The sequence below is a fragment of the Thermobia domestica genome, chromosome 5 (genome assembly GCF_964235325.1).
Source record: "Thermobia domestica chromosome 5, izTheDome1.hap1.1, whole genome shotgun sequence".
Lineage (NCBI taxonomy): Eukaryota > Metazoa > Arthropoda > Insecta > Zygentoma > Lepismatidae > Thermobia > Thermobia domestica.
The window spans coordinates 167,425,344-167,438,925 of NC_137458.1; the positions used below are offsets into that span (position 1 = coordinate 167,425,344).

General features: G+C 38.1%; 1 protein-coding gene across 2 annotated transcripts in view; it reads right to left on the bottom strand.

The window, feature by feature from the left end:
* The window catches only part of LOC145686260 (uncharacterized), a gene marked incomplete in the record, with an annotated part of 54,331 nt that overhangs the window by 10,173 nt on the left and 30,576 nt on the right, over nt 1-13,582 (bottom strand). For both annotated transcript variants that reach the window (XM_081759375.1, XM_081759376.1), the window contains 1 exon segment: nt 4,416-4,622. In XM_081759375.1, the coding sequence (XP_081615501.1) occupies nt 4,416-4,622 (207 nt within the window).

The window sequence follows — 13,582 nt, forward strand, 5'->3', positions numbered from 1 at the left end:
TTGCTGTGCTTTTAGAAAAAAAAATCGTATTTTTAATTTATTGTGTGGGAGGGTGGCTGCTCGTATGTTTCTGTTTATGATTGACCATTTCCAGGTAGATATATGAGAATAACTTCATTTCTTATCCTTTCTTACCTTAATCAATTGAAATGAATAAGCAAAATAGTTTTCATGCTCTCGGGTTTTAATTGTGAGGATTGCAAATACATCACATGCGAATTTCCAATACATTTATTACTATTGTCGTGTCTTCATGAATTATTAAAACAAATAGACCAAGAAACATATTTTTTGTAAGCGGCAGGAAAAGGACGAGAAATCATCGCTCCGCGAATATCAGCTGAAACTCAGAACAGCGCCAGTTGAAACCCTGGCGATTGAGAGCCAAACCAAAACACACACACACACACATACAAAGGCTTCCCTGTGAAAAGGTTCGCGCGCCGACATGTATTAATGCGCTTGTGATGCAGCTCTCAAGTTAACATTGCGTTTAGTATACACTTCCGTCACCACAAGTGTGGGGAGTGAAAATAAATTTTTGTCTTAGCTTGGCTAATGCGCATTAGTTTGTTGAATGTTGAAAATATCTTTGTTATCTATCTTTGTTGTTGACTATCTTTGTTATTACTTTCCAACAAAACAGATATATGTTAAAAGACACTAGACACTGTTAAAAATATGCAGTACTTTAAATTGCAGTACCATTTGTGTTATTTTGAACTTACAAACATGCAGATATATCCACAGTTGAAGTGCAAAGGGTTAACTTACTTTTAATAAATTCCAAATTAAAGTCAATTATATCTTTTTCTGCTCGTAAAATAATAGGGATATTTAAAAATCAGAGAGTACAAAAATAATTATTACGTAGTGTAACATACAGAATCCTACGCAACATAATAAGAATAATTTCCTGTATTCTAAAGAGTGCAGCGTGACTCTAGGGACCAAAGTCCTTCTTTGATGTATGGCTACATTCAATATGAATGCAAATAACATGATTTGTTATCAACTAGAATATAAAGACAAGTTTGGTAAACGACTTGAATACAGAATAGAAATATTTAGCTTGATGCGGTTGAAATGTCCGACTGGCGTGCACATTCAAAGAATTAAAACTGTAATATCTGGTGAGTAAAAGTGTTCGCTGGTTCAGGCACGTAGCCAGGATTTCTTAATAGGGGGTCCGTTTCGAAATACTGTGGTTATCACACCAAGGGCTCGATTATTCTAAACTACTTTACTGGCAACATATATTGGTTCGTTTAGCCAAGATTTCGTAATGGAGGGAGGGGGCGTGACATGAAATACTGTGGTTACACACCAGGAGCTTGATCAATTTAAACTATTTTACTGGCAACATACCCATACTGGTTTGTTAGAACAATAAAATGAGGATATGTTAGTAAGTATTGTAATCACAAACTACTGTATGAGGATATCTCGAGTAAAAGAATATAAAAAAGTATTCGGAAAGGTTTTCCGAGGTCATTCGAACTCAGTTCGTCTTGTCTTCTTTCTTCTTATTTTTCTTATCTTCATTTAATGCCGTCAAGGATAGCAACGAGATCTCTTTCGACAGTAAAGACATCCTATAAAATGGATTAGTGTTGCCACGAAATTGAAAATTTCTTGAACAAGTGTAACTGGAATCTATGTTGCCAGGCTCATATTATTGGTGATTGTGAACATTTCCTAAGTTCTACTTAAGAGTCTATCTGATCATCATTTGTAGTCCATAGGATTAGCATGGAACTAGATGGAATTGAGAATGCTCCATTATAATAATATCCATTTCCAACTTGCCCTCTCTCGCCCCCTTTCCTCCATATAAAACTCCTCATTCGAAAGAGTAACCAAACGCTTGCGATAGCTTCATATTTTTAGCGCCGATTCTTTTTCTCGTTTCTTTTGTTTCATCCTTCTTTAATTTTTTTCATTTCAGATCACGAAGGGGGGGGTCCGGATAACAATGCGCACGAGACAAGATTTGTGGCTGTCTCGTCTCGAAAATGTGCTGTAAAAGTGATGTCTCGACTCGAACTTTGTCAGGAAAATCTGTACCGACTCGTCTCGTGCGCATCCCTAGGTCCGACACCTCGGATCTACCCCTTTGCTACGCGCTTGGCTGGTTGCAGTCACCACTTCTGTCATTGTTCGTTCAACGAGTGGATTCCATGACGAAAGAAATCTGAAGTCTCCAATGTGAAGAAATCCTCATTCGCACGTTTCATACCCTGGTCTTCGACATGCTGGAAGAGGTAAATAGGAAAAACATAACGAGAATACTATAACTAAGGAAGAATTTCATCTTTTATTCTATGGAGAATTTGCAACGTTTCTTGCGCGACATGCGGACGAGGATTGTTGTCCAACATGAGAATATTATATCTGTTGACCATTAATGATATGTTTGCGGTGCATTTCATGGAGTTAAGGACTTTAACGATACGTATTGGTAGTTCTGTCTCGATGGAGATAAACATGATGGATCACTTCCATCAGGGACCACTATATAAGAATAGTACTTTATGTGATTGTATACATTGATCATGATCCAACCACTGTTGTTGCCGCTCACTACTGTCGTACGAGATCCATTTTTCATCAGAAGAGACAATCTCATGTAGGAAACCTTCTTGGTTATTCCGTACTCTATATTCAGCAACACATCTCTGTACGACGATTTTTTTTTTTTTTGTCGGTGTAAACTCATGTGATACCTATAAGTTCATTTTTTCCACCTTACTGATTGTATAGCCACCAAACAACAGTGCTATAATGTAAGCCTAACTTGTCTGCAATTGCGTGAACACTTCCAAAGGTAAGATTCTATTATTCCTGGAGAGCTTATCGATACACATTTACCGATGGCCTCGAGCCTCATTTTTGATGTTATGCCATCGGCATGAAATTTCTCAAACCAACAGCTTACGGCACGTTCATCCACCACTCTTAGTCTAAATATGTTGTTAATTGTTTCGAAGTTGATTGTGTAGAGCATTCCAGGAAATCGTAAAGGAAAATCATTCGCCACTGTATGCTCTCCATGGTGTAATTTTATATGACGTTGTTCAACTAAACACTGCCTCCTGATTGGCTTGACATCCAGCCTGCTTTCTGAGCATATATGGAATTTGTGATGTCCTATGTGTAGCCCTAGTCCACCTATTCATTGCTTACAGTGGGTGGATTCCCATCAATCATGCAATTGGATATTTCAACAACACAAGTCCATTATTTAGACCAAAGGAACATGCTGTAAAAATTCGTTACTCAACTTTTGTAATCAACATTACTATTGCAACGCTTAGTCAAAAATGTATGATACTTTCTTGTTCCCACTTGTAATAAAATCTTTTTCAGTCACACGCATTTGGTTACTACCCTTTATTGTTGTGTGGAAACAGTTTCTAAATTCCATTTTTAAAGAGTATCTGTGAACATATGAAGAATGTATTTGATCTTATTAACTCAGAATATTTCGCACTAGCCTCTTGTGATGATGACTACTATTCCTCTTGAAACTAGTGTTGTATACTAATCATTATACGAATAATCTTAAATCACAGGGTTACGGGAATAATTTCGATGTTTTCATCTTAGTAAGTTATGGTTCACGTGTATATATTAATTTTAAGGTTCGTAATACCGAGAAGGTGATTAAATTAAAATACGCAGACATAGTATAAAAATTGTGTAAATATCAAGAAGAAAGTACAAAGTAGATTAATGTACTTTGTACTTCCTTCTTGATATTTACACAATTTTTATACTATGTCTGCGTATTTTAATTTAATCACCTTCTCGGTGAGGAACCTGTTACATAAGTTTTAAATTTGAAGAAAACTAAAAGTTAAATTTTTATAAAAGCACTATTCTACCTTTGGTATCATATACATTTTAAAAACGTGTTTATATGTGTACGAAAAGCAGAAACAAGAACGAAGACTAAACCTTTTGAAAACAACGCTTTTGGGGAAAAAAAATGCTACAGAAATAAGGAAATAAGCTGCTGACATTTTGAAAAGTTATATTGTTAAACTTCGTAATCGCTTCATGACACAGAATGTCAAATGTATAAAAGCGACCCGTCTAAAGTGAGTGAGACGCGTTGCTCGTTTGAGGATTACGCGCGGATTGCATTAAGCTCTAGTTAGAAACCCTGAAAAGGAAAGCAAAAATTAAGGAAAGGGAGGAAGCATAATGTTTGTGCATATTACAAAACAGGATTTCTGGCTACAATTCTGACTGAATTGCCTTATTACAGAAAGAATCTGATAGCGAGCGTTCGTTTCTACAGCAGTTTTGAATTTCTGAAGTTGTAGAGTTGGTAGACAGTAGAAATAGACTTTTAATAGCAAATAAATCTGCGTATATATAAATATTAAATAATAAACATATTTTCCAACCTGTCAAAGACCATGATGTGGTCTCTCTTTCCTCTTAGTTTGTCCCAAAATGGTTCGCCTTTTTGCTCTTGAAACACTGGGATTCCTCCGGCGTTCCTCCGTAAAGCATTGATGAATTCAGTTTCAGTAGCATTCATTGTATTTACAATTAGGAAATGGATGTCAGTAAAATTTTTTCCACGCAGGCGGCGACGTAGTTTATCCAACCTAGAAAATGAGTAAGAAAATAATTTAAAATAACCTAATCGCTGAGCTAAGCAAGACAATTTATTATTATTAAACTAATACCTTCCAACAATTTCACCACTAACCACTTGGCTTCGTCAGACACTGATTTTACACGATAATTAACGCAAGATTAAATGCTAAGAAATCTAAAATCATCCTGTAACCTAATATGTAGCTGGCAGCCAATCACCCTGCTAATTCAAAACATATACAAAACCTGCTAAACCCTTTCCCTCTGTGCTTAGACTATATAGATAGATAGATAGATATAGATATAGATATAGATAGATATAAACTTAACAACAAAGAACTCACCAAATGAATTTACATAATAATAATTATATAACCCCAAAATAGCATTAATAATAACCGCAATAACAAAAAATCTCTCTTAATGCTTCGTAATATCTTACTCCATTGTTCATCACTTTTAATTCCTGAGTTCCAGTTCATCATACAGTATTATCACCTATTCTTTCAATAAATCTTGCCTCTTCCCATTTCAATTTTCTGGATTCTTGGCCTACCACTTTCACTTCATTCCAATTAATCTCACGTCCCATGTCCCTTAATGTTTGTAGACTGAACTTCTATTCTTTTAACCTTATGTCGTCCTTTTGCTGTTTATTTCCCTTCTTTAATTTCTTTCATGTTTCTTCGACGTAGCACATATTACACTCGCTGTACTTAATTCTATAGATTACTTCTTTTTTCATTATTCCTACCGCGTCTTCTTTCTCTCCCTTAGTACCTCGAATAACCTCTTGCTTCCTTTCTTGAACGTCGAGATACCTCCTATTTTCTTTAGCTTTATTTTTTTTATTTCAGTATCTTTCCCCATGCTTCTTTATCCCCTACCACATTATCTTCTGCTCTTTTCCTTTTTTATATTCTTCCAGTCTTCCTACTTCTATTTCTCCATTCTTGGTCTCACTTCTCCTTTTGTACTCTAGCTTTCTCTTATCGCGACCATTTCCCTCTAGCTGTTTATGGAAAGCTTCTGTATTTTTCTCCGTTCTTTCTTTCTCACTGTTTGTCTGCCTAATCCTTTCTTCTTAGTAGTAAAGTTCCTTTTCATCGAGCGGTCCATGTCACTCCAAGCATAACAGTAGTTTCCCGACACGCAACTTCTCTGATATCATTTCGTGAATATTCTTCCTTCTATTTACTTTATCTTCATGTCTAAGAACACTATGACTTCTTCCTTTTCCACCTCCACCTCTAGTTGAATGCCTTTCTCTTAATCTTCAATTTGTTTTACAAATTTTTCCAGTTGTCGTTTTCTCCCTTCCAAATACTTATACATTCGTCCACCTATCTGGTAAAAAGCACACTAGCTTATATCCTCCTTTTAACCTTATTTCTTTTCCTAGTCATTCATTGCAACCTCTGCTAATCTCTGGGCTTAACCATGAGTCTATGCTCAGTTCTTCCTTAATTTTAACTAATTTACACATGGCTCCCAGTGCCTCTTTTAGCCCTTTTCATTCCACCCATTTATCTTGTTATATTACAAATGCTGTTATAGTGGGGCGGGTTAACTCGAAATATAAGAATTGTGCACTTTATGACTAAAGCATGAAAGTTTCAGAATATTATGTACATACACAAGATTTATTTTAAGATGTTGAAACATTTTGTGCTTGACCTCTGTTGACCTTGAAAGGTCATTGATCTTGTCGTACTACATAGTAGTCCTAAAAATATTGAAACCTCCTAATAAGCGTAAAATGCTTCAAAACATAACCAAATAAGCAATGTATGTGGTTATAGGGGTGGGAGAAAGTTTTTGAGGATACATGACAATGACGTCCACCATCTTGAAATCCCCCATTTTGAATCTTCCTCAACTTTGTTAAATGGAAAGCATAGTATGTGATATGTCACTTTAATGGCAAATTTTCTCAAAAATTCAATGCTTTGCTTATTTTTGCTCTATCAGTTATTAGTACGAAGATATGAGTCATTTGTAATGTGTACCTAATAACAACAACAATAATACCAAAAAGAAAAGGTCAGAAGAACCCACCGACAACGCAATATTAAAGGACATATTCAATATGCTCTTCGTTTCTGTTGACTGTTATTTATTCTGAGTTTCCACAAACGAAAAATGCAAGCTCGAATGTTGGACCATACATCCATATATCTGTTTTGCAGATGGACAACATTAATAATTTGCACCGAATACATTGCAGATATAACGAATTTAAGAAACACAAAATTAGGTGATATTAAAGTATAATAAATAACAATAGAAAAATAAAAATATTGTAAAGTAGTCTATTTATTGTATTCCTGTACTGCAATTACAGTTTTCATATGAGCTAAATATTTCTGAAATTAATTATCACAACCTGCTGAACAGGCACACAATGCCGTGCATTTCCTTGCTTGTCCCGACATTTACAGCGTCCGGTACATCCACTTGTGCATTAGCAGTGCCACAGTTTATAACAAGATTTTGAAGCTTCTGGAAGAGTCGTCCACTGAGGTTACAAACCTGTTTCTTCATTTATCCATCCCCAGTCCGTAGGGCTTGGCAGATGTGGATCCACAACTAAGGCTTGATTTCAAATATTCGCCTGGTATGAAACACGCTTTAAGTGTAACTTCAGAGCATCTTGTGTTGGCGGAATATTTTCAAGCGTCTTAGACTTATTTGAAAAGAGCTATTTCCTTGCTCCATGAATTTTCATACAGTCCACTTGTCCTGTCATAAATGAGAACCTCAAAGCGTTCTAACTTTTCCAGAAAACCCTCACTTACACTTGTTGATACGTGAACCAACTCCTCAAAGGCCTCAGTTACCTTAGGAAATGCTTTCCAAGTGGCCCACCCTGTTTTTTTTCTTCTGCCAAAGAATGCAGATGTGGTGTCGTAGGAAACGCATATTCCCAAAGAAAATAGCATACCAATGAGTTTCCTGTTATGAGTCACAGCTTGAATTTTTAGTGAAACATACAATGAAAGTGGAGTTTCGCGTTCCAAAGTATGGCGGACAGATCTAATAATCTTCCCCGTTCTTTCGTGTTTAACACTGTTGAAAACCAAAAGCTGCGATACAGTCAGAGCACCTTTGGTGGTGCGTGAGTTGACCACATTCGTACGGTCTTCTATGCTAGCTCGATCCACGATCATGTAAACCAAAGACAGTAGTGATGGTAGAATAGCATTCTTCTGACAATCTGGATGAAACGACCCGTCAAAGGTAAGCTTCATATTCAATACTTCCTTTCGAACGATTTGAGCCGCTCTAAGTACATGAACACCGTCATTGTCATAATTATATGCCTTTGTAAGAGCGTCTCCAGTATCTTCAAACGTAAGTAAAACATCCCTACCTTGCGAATGTGATTTTACACCGGAGAGGACTCCAACTAGTCTGTTTTTCAATCTACTTGTGTGGACACGGTTTTCCACCAATATACTCATTTCCTGGAAGCTGATTTCATCTAGATCAACCAGCTTGAATACAGGAAGTACAGTTTCGGCACGTCTGTCTTCTATGAACGCCACAAGGTCTGCAAACTGGCGTTCCATGTAAACGAGCTTCATCAGCATTTTCAAAATTAGGGCTAACCTGTCTTGGTTTGTTATATAGCTTACGCAAACAACTACGATGATATTTGGCTTCGATGGTATCATATCTTCAGCAGCAAGTTTTGTCAGGAGTTCTGTATCTTCTAATTGTATTGCACATTTACGAACATTTTTATCCAATTGTTTCGTTGATGCTGAATGTAAGCCTTCAACACCAGACCATTCATTACAGAAGCAGATAGAATCCATTGGGTTAGATTTGAGATCAGCTGAAAGTGTGCGTAAAACAAATGCAGATGACTGTGTTTCAACTGGTAGGCAGCCGGCACCCGTCCGCTGCGGCACGGCGATCTACTTATTCAAAGTTGCCGACGTTTTGCCGAGGCGGTACGCTGTCGAAAATCGTAAAAAAACACCCTCTGCCGGCTTTTTGCCGATTGTTGCTGGCCGTCAAAGTCGGCAAAACTGTGAGAAAGGCCTCTTACGGACTCTCTACCGACCACTTATGCCAGCCTCTTTTCAACGGCGTCGCCGGCGCATTTACTGCGCCTTTACGGCTGTATGCCGACTGCTCGGCAAGGCAAATTTTCGACGGCGGCGCCGGCGCATTTTATGCGCCTTTTCCCTCTATATGGCACTTAAATCGTACTGAGAATTGTAGAAATGTACTGCGTATGTACCGAGTGCAACATTACTGGTGGGAATCCGCCATGATTTTCATTGTATTGCTACGCGCCTTTCCGGCTGTTTGCCGACTGCTCGAAAGGATCTCCCACAGGCGGCATCCGATCTCTTGCCGCCGTCGAAAAGTGGCCCTTTGCCGACTAGAAATCAACCCTTCAGGAAGGCAAAATTTTCATCACCTTTTACATTAGTTTTGCCTAAGTCTTCCTCCATGCTATGATTTCTCGCAGCACACTAAGCCAATAAAGAAGAAATTGAATGGGACATGCAAGTATTATATACTTTCAGAACTAGCAATTTTGCCCTTGCCGAGAAATCATAACACGGAAGCAGACTTAGGCGAAGCTATTGTAAAAGGTGGTGAAAATTTTGCCTTCCTGAAGGGTTGATTTCCAGCCGGCAAAGGGCCACTTTTCGACGGCGGTAAGAGGTCGGATGCCGCCTGTGAGAGAATCGGGAAGCTAACATCGAAAAGAGATCCTTTCGAGCAGTCGGTAAACAGCCGGAAAGGCGCATAAAATGCGCCGGCGCTGCCGCTGGAAAGTAGCCTTTCCGAGCAGTCGGCAAACAGCAGAAAAGGTGCGTAGCAATACAATGAAAATCATGGCGGATTCCCACCAGTAATGTTGCGCTCGGTACATACGCAGTACATTTCTACAATTCTCAGTACGATTTAAGTGCCATATAGAGGGAAAGTATCTGGGAATGACTTACAAATGCTAGAAAGCGACCTAAAAATAACAAGCAAGCAGTTAATAATGCCCGTTAAGAATAATTCAATTAACACGTCTGTTGGCCTAATGTGAAAAACTTATAACAGTCAGGATATTTTCCACCTGAAAGCACATTTTTCACTATCAGGATCACTAGGAATAACACTGTTCTATGCATTCGAAATTTGCTCGTTGCAAACGCTTTCTTCGGAGAAAAGAAAAAGCCGCAGCAATCCGTCGGAATACCGACTTTTCAGGCTGTCGTTTTCCCATAAACTATTTGAAAGAGGATTCTAAACGTCAATTTCAGTTTTTATTGACGAGCATGGCCAAAAATCGGCGACTATAAACAAAAGAATAGTCATAGTATAATTTATTAGATATACTGTTCCACTAATTGTCTGTCAAAAAAAAAACTTTGTAGTCGGCACGCCACCAGCATTCCCCATTGGCGGGGCGAAAACCCAAATGAGAAAATACAGAACTGTTTGATTCTTTACATAACCAAACTTGTGCTTTTATTGTTACTTGATGCAAAGAGTTTCTGCAAAATTGTACTAAAAAGCTGGGAAAAGCATTATTTTTTAAAGATATTTTCGTAATTGTTAACTTTATAATCTCGCCAGAGAACACGCACCACTATTCGCGCGCTCTAGCGTGTAAATTGAAGGAAGGAAAAATGTGGCGAAAATTGATTTTATAAATTTTTTAAAGTACAAGGGTCCCACTCGCCCTGGAAAATGAGATTTAAATAAAAAATTAATGAAGTAAAAATTATAAATAAAAATATTGTAATAAAAGGTATGTGGTAGGTAAGAGATTCAAACCGGGCCTACCACTCACCGCGCTGAAGTTTTTCCCTGGAGTACGGATTTCTGCTTGTAAATAGCGTTCTTTTTATTGTATTATAGCGGTGCAACCTGTATATCGCCTTGCTTTATTAAGTATTTTTGCCATAATAAAACGTTGCGGGTTACTTTATCACTCTATTGTGCAACAACTATTCACAAAAAGACAAAATCAAGTTATCACCTCTAGCAGTAAGCCAGAGCTCTTAATCTAAAAATTATCCAAACTTACCTAACCTAAATTTAGGGAATTACTGCTGTATCGCAGGACCAATTTGAAAATCGAAAAAGAATGTACAAAACGTACTCAAATCGGTTATATTTGGTTGGATTAGACTAAGTTACGTTCGATTACGTTACATTAGGTTAGGGGCATAAACCTACAGTGCAAAAACACAAACCAAAATGTGCTAGTTGGCCACTGAAAAGCACGAATGCTATATAACTGAGTCAGGACATGGCGACGCTGGTGGTCCCGCGCGGAAGCACGGCGGTGTGCCGAAAGGGAGCACGTGCGACAGCGACAGTGGGTATACGCGTAAGCGAGGGTAGTGAAAACATGTGGGCTGTGGTAATCATACATATTACAATATTACTTGTTATGGTTTCATACTAGTAACGCTTCAGTTGTAAACATAAGATACAGCTTTCGTACACTGTGCAGAAATACATTGCCGTTGAGTTAGAAGCCACTTTCTTTCAAAACTAAGGCTTGTAAAGGTTTGCAATTTCAAGAAGAAAATCGTGTACTACAGTTTCATAACTGTCGCTCGTTATTTTTAAATACAAAATGAAATGAAATCTAAGTTTTACGTCCCACGATTATGAGGGTTAGGTTAAAGGAGACGGTGATGATGAGAAATGAATGAAATGGTGGAATGAAGAAAGTGGGAGGAAACGGGAGAACCCCGAGAAAACCCACGAGTACGGTATATTTTTTAATAATTCTATATAACTATTACGTGATATGTCATTCCCTTGACATATACGCACCATTTCCACATTGCCTTTCGCGCCACTATATCGTAACAAGTGTACCTCTCCGCAAAATAATCAATCCGCCTCCACATACAGTGAAGCTTACATCGAAAACAACCACTTTCTTAACTTTTACTATTTCCGTTCCCAGACTTTCACTCATTCTTCCTCGCAAACGTAAACAAATTCTCCAATTGGCCCGGTAAGTTTCCTAAAATTGGTCCGGCGATACAGCAATTAACCCAAATTTAGTACCTTGAGTCGTAGTCTTACTCACTTATTCTTATTGCGTGTCTTGTTCGGGCGTAGCTGAGAGTGATTATGCAATTTCAACGTTCTTTTGCGCGGGGATATACTATATATGAACAAAAACACCAAAGGTGCAAAAAGTGCAGCCAAGTTCGTCAGCCTCAAAAAGTGTTGAGATGAGGATGGATGAGCCAAGTTCCTTGGCCACTGCATCTGAAAGGAACACTGGAATTTGGCGCGAAGTGTCTAACATATTCGAATACATTAAGATGTCTGTTCCTAGTTTCACGGCCGGGACATTTCAGCCCTAAGGCTAGTGGTGACCCCCAAATCCACTACGCTCACAAACATCATCCCTAAGGCTCGTTAGCATCATTTACTTTGACACTTCGTAGAGGAATATAAGTTTTCCTTGTCTGGGTTTCGAACCACCAATCTTACTGCATTATACTGTATATGTGCCTTAGCGCATTAGCAAAGTTGATATTCCTAAGGTTGATGGTGGTCCCAAACCCACCACGCCCACCACCACTATCCCTAAGGTTCCTTAACATCATTTTCCTTGACACCTCGCGCCAAGTTCCAGTGTTCCTTTCAGATGCAGTGGCCAAGGAACTTGGCTCATCCATTCTCATCTCAACACTTTTTGAGGCTGACGAACTTGGCTGCACTTTTTGCACCTTTGGTGTTTTTGTTCATATTTCACTTCTTTTTGTAGTAAACCATGTCAATATCGTATATTGGAATTCTCAATTGTGGCATATTGCTGCATTTAAATTTAAAATTGTACATTTTCAAAGGAGTCATAGTGTGTCACATACAACATTAGTTCCCAAGGGCTCTCCCACCGGGAATCGAACCCAAGACCTGTACAAGAAAAGCGCACATGCTAGCCACTAGAACAGCGGGGAGGATTTATTCTATTAAATATCTGTTAGAGCGTTATGTCCAAACGAGATTCCAATTCATTTACACGAACTACAAAATCACGATCGCTAACATCTCATTTTTCATTACCTAAATACGAAGAGTATCAACAGGGCCCAAAACCCTTGATGCTGAATCCTCGCTGCTACATCACTAGACAAAGCTGGTGTTTCAATATACCTAGTTGTTCTCTACCTTTTCACATTGCGAAATTACGGAGTTCATTACATGACGCGCAAGTTGCGCAGTTTCATACTGCCAAATGTTTAGGCACTTCCGGCAGGGTTAGAATGATGAAATTTGACATAGCCTCTCGGGACTAACCAACAGGAAAATTGCTAAAATTGAATATTTTTAATTTTTAAGGAGTCTAAAGGGAGATGAACAAATCACCATGTTATTTAAATAGGCGTTTTCCTGGAATACAAAATCTTATCTTTTAGATAATTGAAATAGGAAAAGAAACTTGAAATTCGGGAATTGTAAGCTTAAGAGGTGTGAGGAAGTAGGACGAGCAAAGGCGAGGGTGTGGGGGCGAACCCCCGAAGGGCAAATTCAGGAAATATGAAGAGCAAAGGCACGAAATTCACTGTTGATGAAAAGGCTGATACGTAAGAGATTCTCACACTGTTCACAGATGGAGACACGAAGTATCAAGAACATTTTTACATAACGACTGTGGTAACTATAATATAACTCTGGTACCAATATATTTACGAAATCGGTTACATTTTGTTGCTAGTCTCACATAAATTCGAACAATTGGATTTCTCATTTCTTCGAAAACTACATTAATTTTAAATATTCTCACCTCAACATTATTTTACTTATCAAATTAATTTCAATATCTATTTAATACCAATGACTGCAACAAAAGAAAAATATTCACCGAAAAAAGACAAAATATTGGCTTTCCTTGTCTGGGTTTCCAACCACGAAATTTACGGCAGTATGTACGTGTCTTAGTGCACGGTTTTAAAAATTAACTGATTCACAG